Source organism: Pan paniscus, chromosome 1, assembly GCF_029289425.2.
Source record: "Pan paniscus chromosome 1, NHGRI_mPanPan1-v2.0_pri, whole genome shotgun sequence".
Classification (NCBI taxonomy): Eukaryota; Metazoa; Chordata; class Mammalia; order Primates; family Hominidae; genus Pan; species Pan paniscus.
This window is the reverse complement of record NC_073249.2, coordinates 213532423-213553157: the sequence shown is the minus strand read 5'-3', so window position 1 is coordinate 213553157 and position 20735 is coordinate 213532423. Positions and strand designations below refer to the sequence as shown.

General features: G+C 47.2%; 1 protein-coding gene across 1 annotated transcript; it reads right to left on the bottom strand.

Moving 5' to 3' along the window:
* Positions 1-4187: 4187 nt before the first annotated feature.
* On the bottom strand, positions 4188-11894 carry LOC129394998 (PRAME family member 19). Its single transcript, XM_055105407.2, has 3 exons — positions 8299-11894; positions 7333-7911; positions 4188-6267 (listed from the first exon to the last, which is right to left on the bottom strand). Exons 1-3 carry the CDS (start codon positions 8583-8585, stop codon positions 5694-5696), a joined length of 1440 nt encoding a protein of 479 aa, XP_054961382.2. The 5' UTR covers positions 8586-11894; the 3' UTR covers positions 4188-5693.
* Between the last annotated feature and the right edge of the window lie 8841 nt (positions 11895-20735).

Below are 20735 nucleotides of genomic sequence, written 5' to 3'. Positions count from 1 at the left end.
TGGCATAGGGCCTGGCATACAGGAAGAGTGAAATTAATGCATTTTTTCCTACTTTTTCCCTCCCAGCAGAAGCCTCCATGATTATTCATCCCTCATTCTGAAAACTAAAAATAAAATCCCAAGCTCCCCCTATGAACTGAACAGATTCCCTCTCGGCCAAGTGTACCCAGAGAAATCTTTAAAACTGAGTTCCTGGCCATGGCGGGATGGGAGGTTAGACACATCTCATTTTACTTCCTTCCTTTCATGGTTGAGACACAAAAACTGACCAGCATTCATGTTAAAATAGAGATTATAAGGCTGACTGAATTGACTATTTAGGGTAATAAGATACCAAGTTATATACGGGACCTAAGGTCTTACCAGGCAAGGGTTAAGTCAAGGGCCTCTACCCTTAAAAAATGAACTATATACTTTTTTTTTTTTTTTCTGAGGTGGCATCTCGCTCTGTAGCCCAGGCTGAAGTGCAGTGGCATGATCTTGGCTCACTGCAACCTCTGCCTCCCAGGTTCAGGCAATTCTCCTGCCTCAGCCTCCCGAGTAGCTGGGATTACAGGTGCATGCCACCACGCCTGGCTAATTTTTTGTATGTTTAGTACAGACAGGATTTCACCATGTTGGCCAGGCTGGTCTTGACCTGCTGACCTTGTTATCCACCCGCCTCAGCCTCCCAAAGTGCTGGGATTACAGGCAAGAGCCACCGTGCCCAGCTGAATGAACTATATTCTAACTGCCACAGGGTTTTTCTCTCTCTAGCAGCTGAACAAGCACTGGCCCTAAGATAAGCAATATTGAAACAATTGCAGCTCATCCATCCCAGATTCTGACTAACTGACCCCCTGCTGCACAAGCCATGACTCCAGCTTTGATTGGACAAGAGATTGATTCCAGTAACTTTCTGCTGATGAGAGGCCTCTGAGCATTGACTGGTTCTGGCCACTTGAAAGAGACTTAGCACGCGAGCGTCTTCATGTCCCTGATGCACCATTTGATATGGGGGATCTGGCTGTAATGCACTGAAATGTGAAGTCTCGGTGCAGCGCGGAGGCTCACGCCTGTAATCCCAGCACTTTGGAACACTTTGGGAGACCGAGGCGGCAGATCACCTGAGGTCAGGCGTTCCAGACTAGCCTGGCCAACATAGTGAAACCCTATCGCTACTAAAAATACAAAAAGTGGGCCAGGCGCGGTGGCTCACGCCTGTAATCCCAGCACTTTGGGAGGCCGAGGCGGGCGGATCACAAGGTCAGGAGATCGAGACCATCCTGGCTAACACAGAGAAACCCCGTCTCTACTAAAAATACAAAAATTAGCTGGGCGTGGTGGCGGGCGCCTGTAGTCCCAGCTGCTGGGGAGGCTGAGGCAGGAGAATGGCGTGAACCCGGGAGGCGGAGCTTGCAGTGAGCCGAGATTGCGCCACTGCACTCCAGCCTGGGCGACAGAGCGAGACTCCGTCTCAAAAAAAAAAAAAAAAAAAGTAGCCAGGTGTGGTGGCATGTACCTGTAGTCTCAGCTACTTGGCTGAGGCAGGAGAATCGCTTGAACTTGGGAGGCGGAGGATGCAGTGAGCTGATACGGTGCCATTGCAGTCCAGCCTGGGTGACAGAGCAAGACTCTGTCTGAAAAAGAAAAAGAAATGTGAAGTCTCCACCCCAAAGTGAACATGGGACATAAGCCACATGTATGTTTATTCAGTATGCATGTGTTAGGCCCCCTTCAAGAATACTCATAGCCCATTTCATGACCTGTTGAGTGTGTATACTTGGCCAACCCACTCAGCATAAATTCCTGCCTCATCACTTCCTCCCTGGAAGTACCAGCGAAGGATCTTTTCTGAAAGCTGCACTTTCGAGCCTGAGGTATGGCCAGCCTACAGGCCATAAGCTACAGAAATATATCTTTTTTTCCTTTTTAAGTAGAGACAGGATTTTGCCTTGTTACCCAGGCTAGAACTCCTTGGCTCAAGCAATCCACCCACCTCGGCCTCCCAAAGTGCTGGAATTACAGGCGTGAGCCACCTTGCTTGGCCTATGGAATTATATCTTTTTTTTTTTTTTTTTTTTGAGAGGGAGTCTCGCTCTTTGCCCAGGCTGCAGTGCAGCAGCACAATCTCGGCTCACTGCAATCTACGCCTCCCGGGTTCAAGCGATTCTCCTTGACTCAGCCTCCTGAGTAGCTGGGATTACAGGCATGTGTCACCATGCCCAGCTAATTTTTGTATTTTTAGTAGAGACGGGGTTTCACCATGTTGGCCAGGATGGTCTCCATCTCTTGACCTCGTGATCCACCCGCCTTGGCCTCCCAAAGTGCTGGGATGACAGGCGTGAGGCACCACACCAGGCCTAGGAATATATGTTATAATAAAATAGAGCCATGTGTGGTGGCTCATGCCTGTAATCCCAATACTTTGTAAGGCTAAGATTGGAGCCCTGCCTGAGCCTGGCCGTTCTGGACCAGCCCGGGTAATATAGACACTCCAGTAATGTGAGACTCTAGCACATGTTGAGTGGGGGTGGTCACATGTAGATGCTCATCGCAGCACTATTCACAACAGCAAAGACGTGGAATCCACTGGAATGCCCATCAGTGGTGGGCATTAACAAAATATGCCAATCAGTGGACTGGATTAACAAAATATGGTACAGATACACCATGGAAACCTACACAGCCTGAAACAAGAACAAGATAATGCCCTTTCATTAAGTCCTCATCCTCCTTTTGCTTCAACACGGATGGAGCTAGAAGCCGTTATGCTAAGCAAACTAAAGCAGGCACAGAAAACCAAACACCACATGTTCTCACTTATAAATGGGAGCCAAATATTAAGTATACATGACATAATAATGGGAACAATAGATGCCCGGGACTACTGGAGAGTGGAGGGTGGAAGGGGAGTGGGTATCAACAAACTACCAAAACTGGCTGGACATGGTGGCTCACACCTCTAATCCCAGCACTGAGGCAGGTGCATCATTTGAGGTCAGGAGTTCTCCATGTCCAACATGGTGACACCCTGTCTCTACTAAAAATACAAAAACTTAGCCTGGCGTGGTAATGCAAGTCTGTAGTCTCAGCTACTTGGGAGGCCGAGGCAGGAGAATTGCTTGACTCTGGGAGGCAGAGGTTGCAGTGAGCTGAGAGCATGCCACTACACTCCAGCCTGGGTGACAGAGTGAGACGCCACCTCAAAAAACAAACAAACAAACAAAAACTACCAAAATTATTTATCTGATAGTTTGTCTATTATCTATAGAACAAACCTGCATCTGTATTTCTGGAACTAAAATACAAGTTTGAAAACCTGTGATTTTCAGTGACTGGTTAGAGACCTGACAAATAGCCATCACATTAGAGTCACCCACTAGATTTCTGCTTTGTCATTTTGGGGAGGTCACGGTTTCCTATTTGCTCTAGTTTGTTGTAGATATAGATCTGTATTTTTGCACTGAAGGAAGAATGATTTACTCCAGTTTTCTCTGTCTGGCTTGCTTTGGTTTGGACTGAATACATTCCCTTAGTGAATCTTCACCACTAGGTTGCTGCTTCCTTCTTGGCTCCAGGTGGTGGCTTAAGCCCAGGTTTACCTAAGTTTTAGTAAACCACGAGAGTGCTGCCAGTCCCAAATGGGGAAAGTCCCAAAGGGATTCTCATGGCAGTGTAGGAGCGCTAGCTAGGTCAAGCCCAGGTTTTCCTGCTTTTTGATAAGGAGAGAAGGGAGGTGTGATAGGAAGATCTCTCATTGAAATGAGTTAGTTTCCAAAAGGATGTATATTTCCATTAATATGGGCTGGAAATATTTAGAATGTATTATCCACCTAAGTGATTTTAGCATTATTCTAAAAGAGAAATTGGTTATCTTTACTGGACACAATCACTTTAATTCAGTAAACCCCACTAGTCACCATGAGGACAGGTCAGTGCCCTGGTTTTCCTGTTTTTTGATAAGGAGAGAAGGGAGGTGTTACAGGAAGATGTCTCATTGAAATGAGTTAATTTCCAAAAGGATGCATATTGTTGTGGGCTAGAAATACTTAGAATGTGTCATCTACCTAAATTATTTTAGTATTTTTCTAAGAGAAATTGGACATCTTTACTACACACAATTATGTTAATTCAGTAAAACCCACTAGCCACCATGAGGACAGGCAAGGGTTGGTGATGCCATGAGGCTCCCGCTAGTACACACTATGGCCATTCCCTCCCAAGGCAGGGGGCCGCACCTTGTGCAGTGAAGCCCTTTCCTGACATGGCCAATGATGAGGAACAGATTCTCCCAGATCTGCCCATTAGGAGTGAGCAGGGTCTCAGTATCTGGGGAGCAGTGAGGGCCCCTGACAAGAAGAGGGTTGACTCAATAGTTCATCATCACTGCCCACACAGAATGTTCCAGGTCCCAGGCATGCATCTTTTGTGGATGAACCCAGTAAATAACCACAGGAGAACGTAAGGAAGAGATGACTGGAGAGGTAAAGAATGGGCATAAATTAATCAAAGTTTAGGCTGGGCACGGTGGTTCACGCCTGTAATCCTAGCACTTTGGGAGGCTTCCTTGAGGTCACTTGAGGTTAGGAGTTTGAGACCAGTCAGGCCAACATGGTGAAACCCCGTCTCTACTAAAAATACAAATTCCCTTGAACCTAGGAGTTGGAGGTTGCAGTGAGCCAAGATCACACCACTGCACTCCAGCCTAGGTGACCAAGCAAGACTCCGTCAAAAAAACAAAACAAACAAACAAAAACAGGTCAGGCTCGGCGGCTCATGCCTGTAATCCTAGCACTTTGGGAGGCCAAGGTGGGCAGATTACCTGAGGTCAGGAGTTCGAGACCAGCCCGATCAAAATGTAGAAACACCATTTCTATTAAAAATACAAAATTAGCCGGGCATGGTGGTGCATGCCTGTGATCCCAGCTACTCGGGAGGCTGAGGCAGGAAAATCGCTTGAACCCAGGAAGCGGAGGTTGTGGTGAGCCAAGATCGTGCCATTTCACTCCAGCCTGGGCAACAAGAGCGAATCTCCGTCTAAAACAAAACAAAAAAAGAAGAAAAAAAACACAACAACAAAATGAAGTTTATTTTGATTCCTTTATTTCCTGCGGATGAACTTAAATCACAGATGAACTAGTACCTCTTTTTTTAATTCATCAGGAACTAAAGATTTCTGATGTATAAATTGCTGAAACAGGCTAATCAATCATGAAGGACAGCAGAGAGTTTCCATTTAGGTTCCCTTTACTTCTGACGTTTCTTTGTATCCATCCTTGCTGAGATAACTCCTTCACTCTAGAACTTCAGGTTCTATTTCTGACTGTCTAGGACAGGTCCCTAAATCTCAGTGACTCCATTCAACCTTTTCCCCAGTGCTGCCCCCTGCTGGGTTTTTTTGTGTTTTTTTTTCCCACTCACAGAAAGCACATGCCTGAAACAGAGGTTTCTCTGCTCCCTTTATAATGCACCTATAGACCCGGCACAGCTGCTTATGCCTGTAATCCCAGAATCTTGGGAGGCCAAGCAGGGGGCTCCCTTAAGCGTAAGAGTTTGAGACCAGCCTGGACAACATAGGGAAACCTTGTCTCAAATTTTTAAATAAAAATTGTAAAATTGTAAAATAAGGAAAAAGAAAAATAAAAGACATCTATGTCCCAGATTTTAGTTTCCAAGTGCCTGGAGAAAAAGCTTTTTATACCTCCACCCCACTAGGCAGGCCTTCCCCACAAGCAAAATTTGAACTCCAGTTGCTCAGTGGACGACGTGCCACAGCAAGGGCAGGAGACGGGACCAAAGAAGATCCTGTTGGGCTCCCTTACTTCCCTCAGTATACGCATCAGCTCAGCCTGAAGTGGGGTGAGGAGCTCCGAAATGACACGACCCCTGTTGTCAAGACTCTCTCGAGGGGCAGGATATGTTTCCAGGCTCAAATTGCTCAGCCTGCCTGTATGGCGCAGCAGGTCCTTCAGAGCATCCATGGACGTGTCATTGCCGTGAAAGCAGAAAGTGGTGAGGTTGGAGCAGTGGCTCAGGGCAGGCAGGATGACCCTGAGTTTGGAGTCCCCAATCCCACAGTCCACTAAGAAGAGGGTCTGAAGAGTGGCAGCAACTTTCTCTAGCAGAGCTCGGAGGGGCTCAAGACGGATGAAGCGCAGTGCACCATGACTCAGATTCAGCTGCTTCAGTTGACTGAGACTTGGGTACCAGGGCAGCCATTTCAAGTCCACTTCATCTAGGGAGCCATAAGTTAATGCCAATGTCTCCAACGGGCTCTTGAGGCACCTGGGGAGAGCAAGAAGTTAGTACTGGGCAATGGCACCAGTTAGAGGCCAGTGGTGGAAAATAACGTCAAGGGAAGAGCCTGTTTTGCCCAAACACAAGTTTGTTCTCATCATCTAATCATGGTCCTCCCGCAAGGTGCTGCCTGATGAGGACTTGGATCATTCAGAGGCAGTCCCATTTTAGGCTCAGTCCTTTCACCATCACTGGTGTGATTGGTTCAAGGCCATAAAATCTCTAAAGCCTTTTTTCTTCATCTTCCAGCAGAAAGCTTCATCTCGGGGCCACAGGAGCCCAGTGGAAGAGATGCCCAAAGAACTGACCTGAGCAAGGACTAGGGACATCAGCTAGGGCTACCTGCTTTCAGAGGCTCCCTGACATGGCCACATCTGCAAACCACCTGTCACTTTGTACCACTCTCGTGCCTACTCCCTCACCTCCATCCCAGAAGCACGCATTTCCCATGTCAGTTACCTTTCCTGGAGTTCAAAACAATCTTTTACAGACAGGGAATCAGAGAGGGGATCATTCACGTTCACTAAGCTGTGAGGACAGAGCTTCGTCTGTGAAACGCACAGGTTTGGTGCACTTTCTCTTCTTTTACACCCTCCCCTCTGTTGCCTCTTTTTTATCATATTCACTTTAAACACACTTCCCAACAAGGAATTCACAAAAGCTATTCATACTTATCATATTAACTTTAAACACACTTCCTAACAAGGAATTCACAAAAGCTATTCATATTTATCATATTAACTTTAAACACACTTCCTAACAAGGAATTCCTAAAAGGAATTCACCCTCACTAGAGCTGAACCCTCCACTAACCAGCTCCCTACACGATGTCCCTCTCTGTAGCGTCTACCCCAGGTCATCCCTCTGCCCTTACTGGAGCGATCCTGTGATACCCACTTCAGGATATAGAGCATCAAACAGGACAATGCATTCTAGTGTCCCCTTCCCTGGACATCTCCAGTGGCTGGCACACAGTAGATGCTGACTAGTGTTTACTGTAACAAAAAAAGGCTGTGCTATGTCCCCCAGAGAAAGCTCACCATCTTTCCTCACCTGATCAGCTGGTCCAGGTAGCCTTCGAAGAAGCGGATCCTTCTTATATAAAGCATCTGGAGGTACTCCAGCCTGAGGAATACAGAACTCAATTCAGCAACTAACTGTCCGTGGCTCTCAAAGCTTGGCAGGTAACCACAGCAATCGGAGATGAAGAGTTTTCGAAGATTCTTCATCCGGCTCAGGTAACGGCTAACCTCTACTACCATACACGGCCAGCACATGTTCCAAATTTCCAATACTTGGATACTGTCTGGGTATACTGTTTCTAATATGTTTCTGAAATTTAGAATGTTCATTGAATAATTTACCACCTTAGTACAGCACAGGTGTACTGAACGTCTTTTGTGCTGGACCCACCCAGAGAAGAAGCTCAGATCTTCATCCACGGATTCTTCCTTGAGGCAAACATCCATGAACACCTTCAAGGGCTGCTTCTCTCCTGTCCTTGGACAGTCCTCCACTGTCTGCCTCTTACTCATGGCCTCTGGGGAGCAGGACAGGGGCCTGGCTCCAGACCATATGGTCCAAAAATTCTCATCAACATCCCGCATTTCCAGCACTTGAAGTTTCCACCTCCTGTGAGTAACATAGGGGAAAAGCTCAGAACGTAGACAAGGACCCACCCCTGACCTGGGCTTTCACTCCACATCAAAGACTTCAGCTGCTTTTTTCCTCAGCGCCCCTCCTTCTGTCTCTTCTCCATCCCTTTCCCCCTTGGATTCTGCCTGGTACCCACTTCTAGTGCCTTTACCTTCCACTGGGAGCAGGCAGGTTCCTGTTTCCTCAGTGGACCCTGTATGGTGAGCAGTCCTTTCCCAGAGGAGCCGGGCAGTGGCCAAGAACTTTCCCAGCTTTCTCACTGGCACCCATCAGAAGCCCCTGGGCCACCCCAGGTTCCCAATTTGTCTGACCCAGCTGCTTATTCCCTGGACACCTGGGCCCTCCCCACCTGGGTCACCTCACCTGGGGCGAACCTTTTGGGAAAGCAGGCAATCAATCCCATCCACTACATAATATAAGATCTCCAGATCAGGCGTCTTCATCAGGGACCCCAGAGGGAGGCAGGGGAAGGGCCAGGACTGCACCATCACACTCAGAACCTCGCAGCGTCTGCTAGTGAAGGCCTCCACGAACAGTGGGGGGAAGAGCTCCCTGGGCAGCTCATCCAGGACGGAGATGGCCAAGGCCTGGTCCCTCAGCAGGCTCTGCCCTGCCAGCTCCAGGAGTCTGCGTGGGGCCTGGAAGCTCATCCTGATAAATCTGCAAGAAAACAAATCCAGAGAAAAGACAAACTTATCAGGCCAGTCCTCTCACACCCTGACTTCTCCTGGGCCAAAAGTCACTACTCTGGCAGGTGTGAAAGAGTCCTTAGTTTACCCCAATTTGACTCTGCAATAATTGGCCACAGAGACATAGTTCTGCCCTTCTGGTACCAAGAAGAGTGTCTCCCAACCTCCAAGGAGCGGGCAAGATCACTCCTACTCCATGAATTTTCATCCATTGCTCCACCCTGGCCGGGCGCGGTGGCTCACGCCTGTAATCCCAGCACTTTGAAAGGCCGAGGCGGGCGGATCACGAGGTCAGGAGATTGAGACCATCCTGGCTAACACGGTGAAACCCCGTCTCTACTAAAAATACAAAAAATCAGCCAGGCGAGGTGGCAGGCACCTGTAGTCCCAACTACTCTGGAGGCTGAGGCAGGAGAATGGCGTGAACCCCCAGGGAGCAGAGCCTGCAGTGAGCCGAGATTGCGCCACTGCACTCCAGCCTGGGCAACAGCGAATGTCCGTCTCAAAAAAAAAAAAAAAAAAAAAAAAAAAATTGCTCCACCCAACTCTATTAGCTCTGGGAAGTGTTACCAAGGATCTTCAAAGCTCAGCTCCTTTTTTGAGAAAAAATGCCTTCTCAATTTAAGGATCTAAAACAATGGTCATGTGGCTGGGCTTGGTGGCTCACAACTGTAGTCCCAGCACTTTGGAGGCCAAGGCGGGCGGCTCACTTGAGGTCAGGAGTTAGAGACCAGCCTGGCCAACAAGGTGAAACCCAGTCTTTACTAAAAATACAAAAAGTAGCCAGGCACGGTGGCGGATGCCTGTAACTCCAGCTACTCGGGAGGCTGAAGCACAAGAATCGCTTGAACCCAGGAGGTGGAGGTTGCAGTGAGCTGAGATAGTGCCACTGCACTCCAGCCTGGGCAATAGAGCGAGACTCAGTCTCAATAAGAAAAACAAAACAAAACAACAAGAAAATGGTAATGGGAGTCTCCTGTGGCCCCAAACAACCTACAATCTCAGTTCCCACAATGAACCTGGCTGGGAGAGACTAAAGGGATATTTCTAATTAGACACCATTATGTTCACTTTCAAAAGAGTAATGAGGGGCCACACATGGAGGCTCACAGCTGTAATTCCAACACTTTGGCAAGCCAAGGCAGAACAATCACTTAAGCCCTGGAGTTGCTGACCAGCCTGGGCTACATAGTGAGACCCTGTCTCTCCAAAAAAATACAAAAAATAGATGGATGTGATGGCGCACACCTGTAGTCCCAGCTGCTCTGCAGGCTGAGGTGGAAGGATGGCTTGTGTCTGGGAAGCAGAAGTTACAGTGATCTGAGACTGTGCCACTGTACCCCCAGCCTGGGCAGAAGAGCAAGATTCTGTCTTAATAAAATACATAAATAAATAAAATATTACCTACTTTGGAATGGAGTCTAGAGAAACAAATGGATCCCACATTCAGAACAAAGACTCCATTCTTGAAAATGTTGTATGAGACCAGTCATGTTGGCTCATGCCTGTAATCCCAAGACTTTAGAAGGCAAAGTGGGAGGTTTGCTTTAATCTAGGTGTCCCAGACCAGCCTAGGTAACAAATCAAGACCCCATCACTATAAAAAAACATAGTAATAGGCCCGGCACGGTGGCTCACACCTGTAATCTCAGCACTTTGCGAGACTGAGGTTGGAAGATCACCTGAGTTTGGGAGTTTAAGACCAGCCTGGCCAACATAGTAAAACCCCATCTCTATTAAAAATACAAAAATTAGGCCGGGCGCAGTGGCTCACGCCTGTAATCCCAGCACTTTGGGAGGCTGAGGCGGGTTGACCACGAGGTCAGGAGATCGAGACCATCCTGGCTAACACGGTGAAACCCCGTCTCCACTAAAAAAACAAAAAATTCTCCAGGCGTGGTGGCGGGCGCCTGTAGTCCCAGCTACTCCGGAGGCTGAGGCAGGAGAATGGCGTGAGCCCGGGAGGCGGAGCTTGCAGTGAGCCGAGATCGCGCCACTGCACTCCAGCCTGGGCAACAGAGCGAGACTCCGTCTCAAAAAAAAAAAAAAATACAAAAATTAGCCAGGCATGGTGGCAGACACCCATAGTCCCAGCTACTTGGGAGGCTGAAGCAGGAGAATCACTTGAACCCGGGAAGCAGAAGTTGCAGTGAGCCAAGATCGCGCCTCTGCACTCGAACCTGGGCAACAGAGTGAGACTCCATCTCAAAAAAAAAAGAAAAAAAAAAAACAAAAATTAGCCAGTTATACTGGTGCGCACCTGAATTCCAGCTATTCAGAAGGCTAGAACTTCTGATTAGGGAGGATTGCTTGAACCCAGAAGGCAGAAGTTGCAGTGAGTCGAGATCACAACACTGCATTCCACCATGAATGATGCAGCAAGACACTGTCTCAAAAAAAAAAAAAAGACTTCAGTCAATTGCATTATTTTTTAACTGCTTGATTCAGAACTTTGAGGCTGGGCACCGTGGCTCATGCCTATAATCCCAGCACTTTGGGAGGCCTAGGTGGGAAGATCACGAGGTCAGTTGTTCGAGACCAGCCTGGCCAACATGGTGAAACCCTGTCTCTACTAAAAATACAAAAATTAGCCGGGCATGGTGGCGGGCACCTGTAATCCCAGCTACTCAGGAGACTGAGGCACGAGAATTGCTCAAACCCAGGAGGCGGAGGTTGCAATGAGCCGAGACCGCATCATTGCACTCCAGCCTGGGTGACGGAGCAAGACTCCATCTCAGAAAAAAAAAAAAAAAAAGAAAAGAAAACGTTTGAAATGACATAAACTACAACACAAAATATTTGGAGTGAAGAGATAAAACTGCATTAGAGAAAAAATTAAAGCCTACATCTGTTCATCTGAAAAACAGGCAGGAAAATTCTCTGTGCCACCTTGGCCTTCATGTCGCCATCTCTACTGGCTGACTGTGGGTCATAGGAGTGCCCTTGTGAAGGTCCCTGACTTACCAGATCTGGACTCACTTTGCAGTCTGCTCAGACCTCTGGAGAACCAAGCAATAACTCCAGGCACCACAGCTCGGGGTCTCTTCTGTGGATGTTCACAAGCTTTCTTGGACCTTTCTCTTTTTTTTTCAGACGGAGTTTCGCTCTTGTTGCCCAGTTTGGAGTGCAATGGCGTGGTATCGGCTCTCCGCAACCTCCACCTCCTGGGTTCAAGTGATTCTGCTGTCTCAGCGTTCAAAGTAGCTGGAATTACAGGAATGCGCCACCACACCTGGACAGCGCCCAGCACCTTTCTTGAACCTTCCTAATCCCACCTCCCTTATCAACTTCCAGATTCCTATCAGAAAGTGATGCCTGATTGGATTTCTGAATTCCACCCAGTTAAGCCTGATTGAAGTTTCGGCTTTCTGCAGAATAATGGATTGAATCAGATATCCAATCATGAAACTGAAAGCACTGTAATTAGGGTGGAAGTCAAGAACTCATTTTGATGATTTTGATGTCACCAAAGAACTCCCAACCATAATATTTTCAGGTTTTGCTTTTCTGTCTAATCTCAGGAATAGGTTGAATCCTTCCCTGTCTTCCACTCAGGACTAGGAAGGTCACATATTACTACCACTCCATCTCTGTTTGTGGAGGGCATTAATGAGTGAATTCTTGACTTCCACCCTAATCCTAACAAACACTGATGGAATTTACCAGTATGTGACCTTCTTTGTCCTAAGTGTGAGACACAGAACTCTCACTCTGTTCCTGACATTAGACAGAAAAACAAAACCTAAAAAAATTAATGTTGGGGAAACCTTTGGCCCCATCAAAATTATCAAAATGGGCCAGGCGCGGTAGCTTATGCCTGTAATCCCAGCACTTTGGGAGACCCAGGCGGGTGGATCATGAAGTCAGGAGATCGAGACCATCCTGGCCAACATGGTGAAACTCTGTCTCTACTAAAAATACAAAAATTAGCCGGGTGTGGTGGCAGGCGCCTATAGTCCCAGCTACTCAGGAGGCTGAGGCAGGAGAATCACTTGAACCCAGAAGGCGGAGGTTGCAGTGAGCCAAGATCGTGCCTCTGCACTGCAGCCTAGGTAACAGAGACAGACTCCGCCTCAAAAAGCAAAACAAACAAAATTATAAAAGGTTTCAGCCAGGCACGGTGGCTCACGCCTATAATCCCAGCACTTTGGGAGGCCAAGGTGGGTGGATCACGAGGTCAGGAGATCGAGATCATCCTGGCTAACAGTGAAACCCTGTCTCCACTAAAAATACAAAAAATTAGCCAGGCATAGTGGCGGGCGCCTGTAGTCCCAGCTACTCCAGAGGCTGAGGCAGGAGAATGGCATGAACCTGGGAGGCGGAGCTTGCAGTGAGACAAGATCGCGCCACTGCACTCCAGCCTGGGTGACAGAGCAAGACTCAGTCTCAAGACAAATAAATAAATAAATAAATAAATAAAGATAAAATGTTTCAGAGTTTAAACTTTATAAGCCAGGCACGGTGGCTCATGCCTGTAATCCTAGCACTTTGAGAGGACAAGGTGGGCAGATCACGAGGTCAGCAGTTCGAGACCAGCCTGGCAAATATGGTGAAACACCGTCTCTACTAAAAATATAATAATTAGCTGGGCATGGTGGCACGTGCCTGTAGTCCCAGCTACTTAGGAGTCTGAGGCAGAAGAATCACTTGAACCCGGGAGGTGGAGGTTGCAGTGAGCCAAGATCATGCCACTGCACTACAGCCTGGGACAGACGGAGACTCCATCTCAAAAAAAAAAAAAAAAAAAACCAGTGAAGCATTGTGGCACACACCTATGGTCCCAGCTACTCTGGAGGCTGAAATGGGAAGATCCATTTTTTGATCCCCACAATGCAGAGGTTGCAGTGAGCCGAGATCAATCCACTGCCCTCTGGGCTGGGCAACAGAGCTTGTATCAAAAACAAAAACAAACAAAACAAAAAACAGCTTCATGAAGGCAGTGGTTTTATCTCTACGAAATTGAATTTAAATGATCGTGTATATATTGGTCATTTGGGATTTAAGTTACCCATATAAGCAAATCGTATGCTCATTTGTGTGGAAGAGAGGTACCACTAAGGGTGTGATTGGTCTCAAGACTTTGTTCCAGGTTTCTCTGGAGGAAATCAGGTAAAAATTACAAAGAGAAGTAAGGGTGGTGGCTGGGCTGGGCTGGGTTGAGCTTAGTGTTCCAATGGAACCTAGAGATTGAACCAAGGCATGGTCAACATGTTGGGTTTTTGTGGGCATGGAGGGAGACTCTTTCCAACATTGGCCAATGCCACCTTAACTGTGATCCTTACGGCCAAGGAGGATGCCTTCAAAACCACTTACATAATCCTCCTTATTTTTCCTTTCCAAACCCTTGTCTTCCTTGACCTCCCTGAATAGTCTCACACCTATTCCCATTGCTTTGCTCATTTCATAAGAAAAAAATCCTTTTTTACAGAGCGTCTTTCTCTGTCTGTTAAGTACACCATATTTTTGTTGACACACAGATGAGTAACCCAGTTTTAGGGTGAGAAAGGGTCAAAGGATCCCATTCCCCACCAGTCGGGGGTAATGTCACGGTCATGGTTATTCTTCATCATAGCTGCATCTACACATTGCCAGTGAAAACCTGCAGATCGGCCAGGTTTGGTGGCTCATACTTGTAATCCCAACACTTTAGGAGGCTGAGGTGGGTGAATCGCCTAAGGCCAGGAGTTCAAGACCAGCCTGGCCAACATGGTGAACCCATCTCTACTAAAAAATATATACATATATATATATATATAAATTAGCCAGGTGTGTTGGGGCATGCCTGTAATCCCAGCTGCTTGGGAGGCTGAGGCAGGAGAATTGCTTGAACCAGGGAGGCAGACATTGCAATGAGCCAAGACTGCGCCATTGCACTCCAGCCTGGGTGACAGAGTGAGACTCCATCTCAAAAAGCAAAAACAAAAACCTGCAAATCACAGTTGGCGGGCTTCCAAACCAACCATCTCGGGAAGGACTTAGGATTCATGGCTTACTTCTTGTCCCTGAGTAAATCATCTGATCACGAGCTTCTCAAACTCTTCTAGTACTGATGAAGTCTTCACCTTCTGACATTGAGAAGGACACTGATTTGATTTTGATCATGAAGTTTGACTGTGTAGCACATCAAGCATTTTGGCCTGTTCATTGTCAACCTTGGCCAATGATTGTAACCTCTGTGTTGTACCCATCATTGAAGAAGGACAACTCAGCTATGAGGAGTCCCACTGCCTTCTACACTCTCTCATGAAAGCATTCCAACTTATAACAGACTTTGGAACACACCCTCTTTGTTGCTGTATGTTCCTGGGTCAATTCTCACATTCAGCTTCCAAAAAACTTTTATCAAATTATTTCTCCCTCAACAGCCTTAATTTCCATTGACACCAGATTGTGTGATTGTGGTTTAAATTGGGATAGAGGAGCAAGCATGGTAGTTAACACCAGTAATCCCAGCATTTGGAAAGCCAAAGTGGGCAGACTGTTGAGTCCAGGAGTTCAAGACCAGCCTGGGCAATGTGGCAAAACCTCATCTCTACAAAAAATACAAAAATTAGCTGGGCATGGTGGCATGCACCTGTACTCTCAGTGACTTGGGGGGCTGAGGTGGAAGGATCACTTGAGCCCAGGAGGCAGAGGTTGCAGTAAGCTGAGATCTGCCACTGCATTCCAGCCTGGGTAACAGAGTGAGAACCTGTCTTATAAATAAATAAATAAATAAATAAATAAATAAATAAATAAATAAGGCTGGGCGCAGTGGCTCACGCCTGTAATCCCAGCACTTCGGGAGGCCGAGGCAGGTGGATCACCTGAGGTCAGGAGTTCAAGACCAGCCTGACCAACATGGAGAAACCACGTCAACACTAAAAATACAAAATTAGCTTGGCATGGTGGTACATGCCTGTAATCCCTGCTACTAGGGAGGCTGAGGCAGGAGAATAGCTTGAACCTGGGAGGCAGAGGTTGTGGTGAGCTGAGATGCATCAATAATCAGGGCATTTTGTAGAGGAACCTACTTATCCTTTAATGGAGATAGCATGCAATGGCTACTTCATCTAATTCATTAAAATACTTTTTCTTCCTACATTTATTTATTTATGTATTTATTTTATTTTATTTTTTTGAGACGGAGTTTCGCTCTTGTTGCCCAGGCTGGAGTTCAGTGGCATAATCATAGCTCATAGCAGCCTTGAACTCCTGGACTCAAGTGATCCTTCTGCTGCAGCCTCCTAAGTAGTGGTCATATTCTAATTTTATATCTATTTCCCTTACACGTTGGCTTCCAATCTCCATAATGTGTGTCAAACCAAAGAGTCTGATTACAGAGGGAGTCAGGAACACTGCCTAGATCAACCCAGCTGCACTAAGGTTTTCTATGCACAGAAATAAATTTCCAGGCCTTGCTTGGTGGCTCACACCTGTAATCCCAGCACTTTTGGAGGCCGAGTCAGGCAAATTGCTTGAGCCCAGAGGCCAGGAATTAGTGACCAGCCAGGGCAGCATGGTGAAACCCTGTCTCCACAAAAAATAAAAAAACACAAAACCTAGCCAGGTGTGGTGGCACACGCCTGTAATCCTAGCTATTTAGGAGACTGATTTGGAGGATTGGTTGAGACTGGCAGGTCAAGGCTGCAATAAGCCGTGATCGTGCCACTTCACTCCAGCCTGGGTTGCAAAACAAGACCCTGTCTCGAAAAAGAAAAACAAAAATAAAGATTAAAAAAAATGTATACATAGCCAGCAATTTGATTTGCTTAGTGAAAGAAGCTAAACTTTGAACAGTAGAACTTAGAAAATGTTCCATTTGAGGCCAGGCACTGTGGCTCACACCTGTAATCCCAACACTTTGGAAGGCCAAGGTGGGAGGATCACTTGAGGTAAGGAGTTTGAGGCCAGCCTGGCCAACATTGCGAAACCCCATCTCTACTAAAAATACAAAAATCAGCCCAGCATGGTGGCATAAACCAATAGTTACAGCTACTTGGGAGGCTGAGGCAGGAGAATCGCTTGAACCCGGGAGGCAGAGGTTGCAGTGAGCAGAGATGGTGCCACTGCACTCCAGCCTGGTGACAAAGTGAGACTCCATCTCAAAAAAAAAAAAAAAAAAATCAGTGGTAAAACTTTGTTTAGGGTAATCTAGTCTTCTCCGTAGATGTAGCTAATTTTATTTTATTTTTATTCATTTATTTATTTTTTGAGAGAGAGTCTTCCTCTGTCACCCAGACTGGAGTACAATGGTGTGATCTTGGCTCACTGCAACCTCTGCCTCCCGGGTTCAAGTGATTCTCCTGCCTCAGCCTCCCTATTAGCTGGGAATACAGGCATGCACCACCATGCCCAGCTACTTTTTGTATCTTTAGAAAAGAAGGGGGTCTCACCATGTTGGCCAGGCTGGTCTCGAACTCTTGACAAGTGATCCACCCACCTCGGCCTCCCAAAGTGCTGGGATTACAGATGTGAGCCACCGCGCCCAGCCTGATTTAGCTAATTTTAGTTTCAAGATAACATTTGTTCATTCAACCTTTGTAGAAGGCTGAGAAAAACAAGGGCAATGGTAGTGCCATTAAATTTGTAAAATCTTCTTTAAGCGTTTGATAACCTGTCCAGTAAAGTGTGTTCCTGAGACAGGATTGTTCCCTTGACTTTGACCTTCTTCATGGGCAGGAACTAGAGTGGCTTGTTTCACTCCAGCTGCCGTCTGTGAATGGCTGAGTGTGAACAGCTCAGTGTAGGGTCAGAGTGACAGCTTCCAGTGCCTGCCCTTTTTGACACCCAAGTTCTTATTCGGTATAAAGGAAGAACCAGGTCACATTAACTATTTAAAGAGTAGCATAAGTGAAGTATTTTATTGGGTGATAAATGTGGCTCTCAGTGGAAAGGGGAGTTAGAAAGGGGATGGTGCTGCCAGGTGCAGTGGCTCAAGCCTGCAATATCAGCACTTTGGGAGGCTGAGGCGGGTGGATCACCTGAGGTCAGGAGCTCAAGACCAGCCTGGCCAACATGGTGAAACCCCATCTCAACTAAAAATACAAAAAAAATTAGCTGTGTGTGGTGGCAGGTGACTGTAATCCCAGCTACTTGGGAGGCTGAGGCAGGAGACTCTCTTAAGCCCAGGAGGCAGAGCTTGCAGTGAGCTGAAATCACACCACTGCACTCCAGCCTGGGCAACAGAGTGAGACTCCATCACAAAAAAAAAAAAAGAAAGAAAGGAGATGGTGCAGCAAGAAGGTGATCTTCCCCTGAAGCCACACCATCTAAAGTTAGCTGCATCTCTCTGTAGGCTTTAATGCTCATCTGCTTGTATCCCCAGCATTCAGCCACTTGTATTCCGATGCCCAGCATCTTGCATCCCCGACCACTTGGCAGCAGCCGCTTGTGTTGCTCTGCCAGCTGGTCTTTTTATGGGCCCAGGATAGGGTGTGGGGAAGGCCAAAAGGGCAATCATTTTGGCAGAAAAATGGGGTTAGCTGTTTTCACTTAGGGCCGAGGTTCCAGGATTGAGGGTGGGTTTAGTTGGGAGCCCAGCTGTTCTGAATCATTTCCTTATTGCTGGCCAACAAGATAAAACCCTGTATCTACCAAAAATTAGCTGGGTGTGGTGGGGGATGCCTGTAGTTCCAGCTACTTGGGAGGCTGAGGCAGGAGATTCCTTGAACCCGGGAGGCAGAGGTTGCAGTGAGCTGAGATCGTGCCACTGCACTCCAGCCTGGTGACAGAGCAAGACTCCGTATCCAAGGGAAAAAAAAAAAAAAAAGAATGGGCACACAGATGCCTCAACAGTTGGCAACTGAGGGACTTTTCCTCCTGGGTCATTATCCATCCATTCCAATTATGGAAAAATTCCTGCTTTCTAGAGCATTAAAGGAGAATCACCAAGAAGATATCAAGACAGGTGGTGATAAAGCCTTTTGGGTATAGTTGTTCTCACTATTGGGTTTATGCAAATGGAAATATGATAAAGACATTTTTTGGCCACTTTAGGACAGATTACAAAAGAAACCACAAAAAAATGCTATGGGACACGGAAGTCTCTAAATCCCTTACCTTAAGTGGTTTCAGGGAAATGTTTATGTTTATAGCTAATTGCTACAAGTCTAACTAAAACCAAGGTTGCAGTAGCTCAATGCGTAGAACTTATAGATAAGTCCAGTTTTGTAAGCTTGCTTTTTGGCTTTGGTTTTAGGCTTATGTTGCCTAAAAGGTTTTAAGTGTTGATGCGTGCCTGCCCACCGCCATGCTCATCTGGCCTAGGATGCTTTAATTGGCTGTAAGTCTTTTGGCTCTGAATCTCACGTCCATAGGAGTCCCACCTAGGGGCTGAGTGGACCAAGGCAGGTAGCTCCGCCACCCTGTCATCCACATGAGACAAATTAAAACTTTGGCCATTGATGCTGCTTCTGGCATATCCTGATGAACAGGGGGGAAAATGAGAAATAACAGGGCCGGGCGCAGTGGCTCACGCCTGTAATCCCAGCACTTTGGGAGGCCGAGGTGGGTGGATCACAAGGTCAGGAGTTCAAGACCAGCCTGACCAAGATGGTGAAACCCCGTCTCTACTAAAAATACAAAAAAATTAGCCGGGTGTGGGGCGCCTGTAATCCCAGCCACTCAGGAGGCTGAGGCAGAGAACTGCTTGAATCCGGGAGGTGGAGGTTGCAGTGAGCTGAGATCGTGCCACTGCACTCCAGCCTGGCTGACAGAGTGAGACTCGTCTCAAAAAAAAAAAAAAAAAAAGAGAGAAATAACAGTGAATTTCTAAGCCCCCTAACTGAAGAAACAGACCCCCTTTTGGTCAAGAGGAACCCCCAGTTATCCTTGAAAACTGAGTTCTCAAGGAGAACGAGATGGTGGGCGGGGGGGTCCACATGCTTCAGTATACCCCCTCCCTTGCTAACCACCATTAGCCTTTCTTCCTTAAGGGTCAAACAGAAACCAGCTCTTTAAGAATCTACCACTCTTGCCGGGCGCGGTGGCTCACGCCTGTAATCCCAGCACTTTGGGAGGCCGAGGCGGGCGGATCACGAGGTCAGGAGATCGAGACCATCCTGGCTAACACGGTGAAACCCCGTCTCTACTAAAAATACAAAAAATTAGCCGGGCGTGGTAGCGGGCGCCTGTAGTCCCAGCTACTCGGGAGGCTGAGGCAGGAGAATGGCGTGAACCCGGGAGGCGGAGCTTGCAGTGAGCCGAGATCGCGCCACTGCACTCCAGCCTGGGCGACAGAGCGAGACTCCGTCTCAAAAAAAAAAAAAAAAAGAATCTACCACTCATAGCAACCAACTGCCTGATGCTGCTCCTCCCGTCAGAGTGGCCATCAGACACTTGGCCACTCTTTTTTTTTTTTTTTTTTTGACACAGAGTCTCCTTCTGTCGCCCAGGCTGGAGTGCAGTGGCGCCATCTCGGCTGACTGCAACCTCTGCTTCCCAGGTTCAAGTGATTCTCCTGTCTCAGCCTCCCAAGTAGCTGGGATTACAGGCATGGGCCACCATGCCCAGCTGATTTTTGTATTTTTAGTAGGGACAGGGTTTCAACATGTTGGCCAGGCTGGTCTCGAACTCCTGACGTCAGGTGATCCACCCACTGGGATCAGGTGCTGGAATTCCAGCTGTGAGCCACCTTGCCTGGCCATGGCCACCTTTTATGAAAAATAAAGCTCTCCCTTCCAAACTTAAAATGAATAAGTAGTAAAATAAATGATACATACCAACAGAACACAGTATATAATAAATACACACATATAATATATAAGCAGTTGAAAAATATAATACTAATGTCGACAAAAATAGTCCAACTCTGTAATATATGTGAAGAGATTTATTCTGAGCCAAATATGAATGACCATGGCCAATGACACAGCCCTCAAGAGGTCTGGAGAACACGTGCCCAAGGTGGTTGGGGCGCAGCTTGATTTTATACAGTTTAGGGGAACATGAGACATCAATTAAGTACATCTAAGAAATACACGGCCGGTCCGCCAGGCGCTGTGGCTCACGCCTGTCATCTCAGCACTTTCAGAGGCCGAGGTGGGTGGATCATTTGAGGTCAGGAGTTCGAAGCCAGCCTGGCCAACATGCTGAAACCCCATATCTACTAAAAATATAAAAATTAGCCTG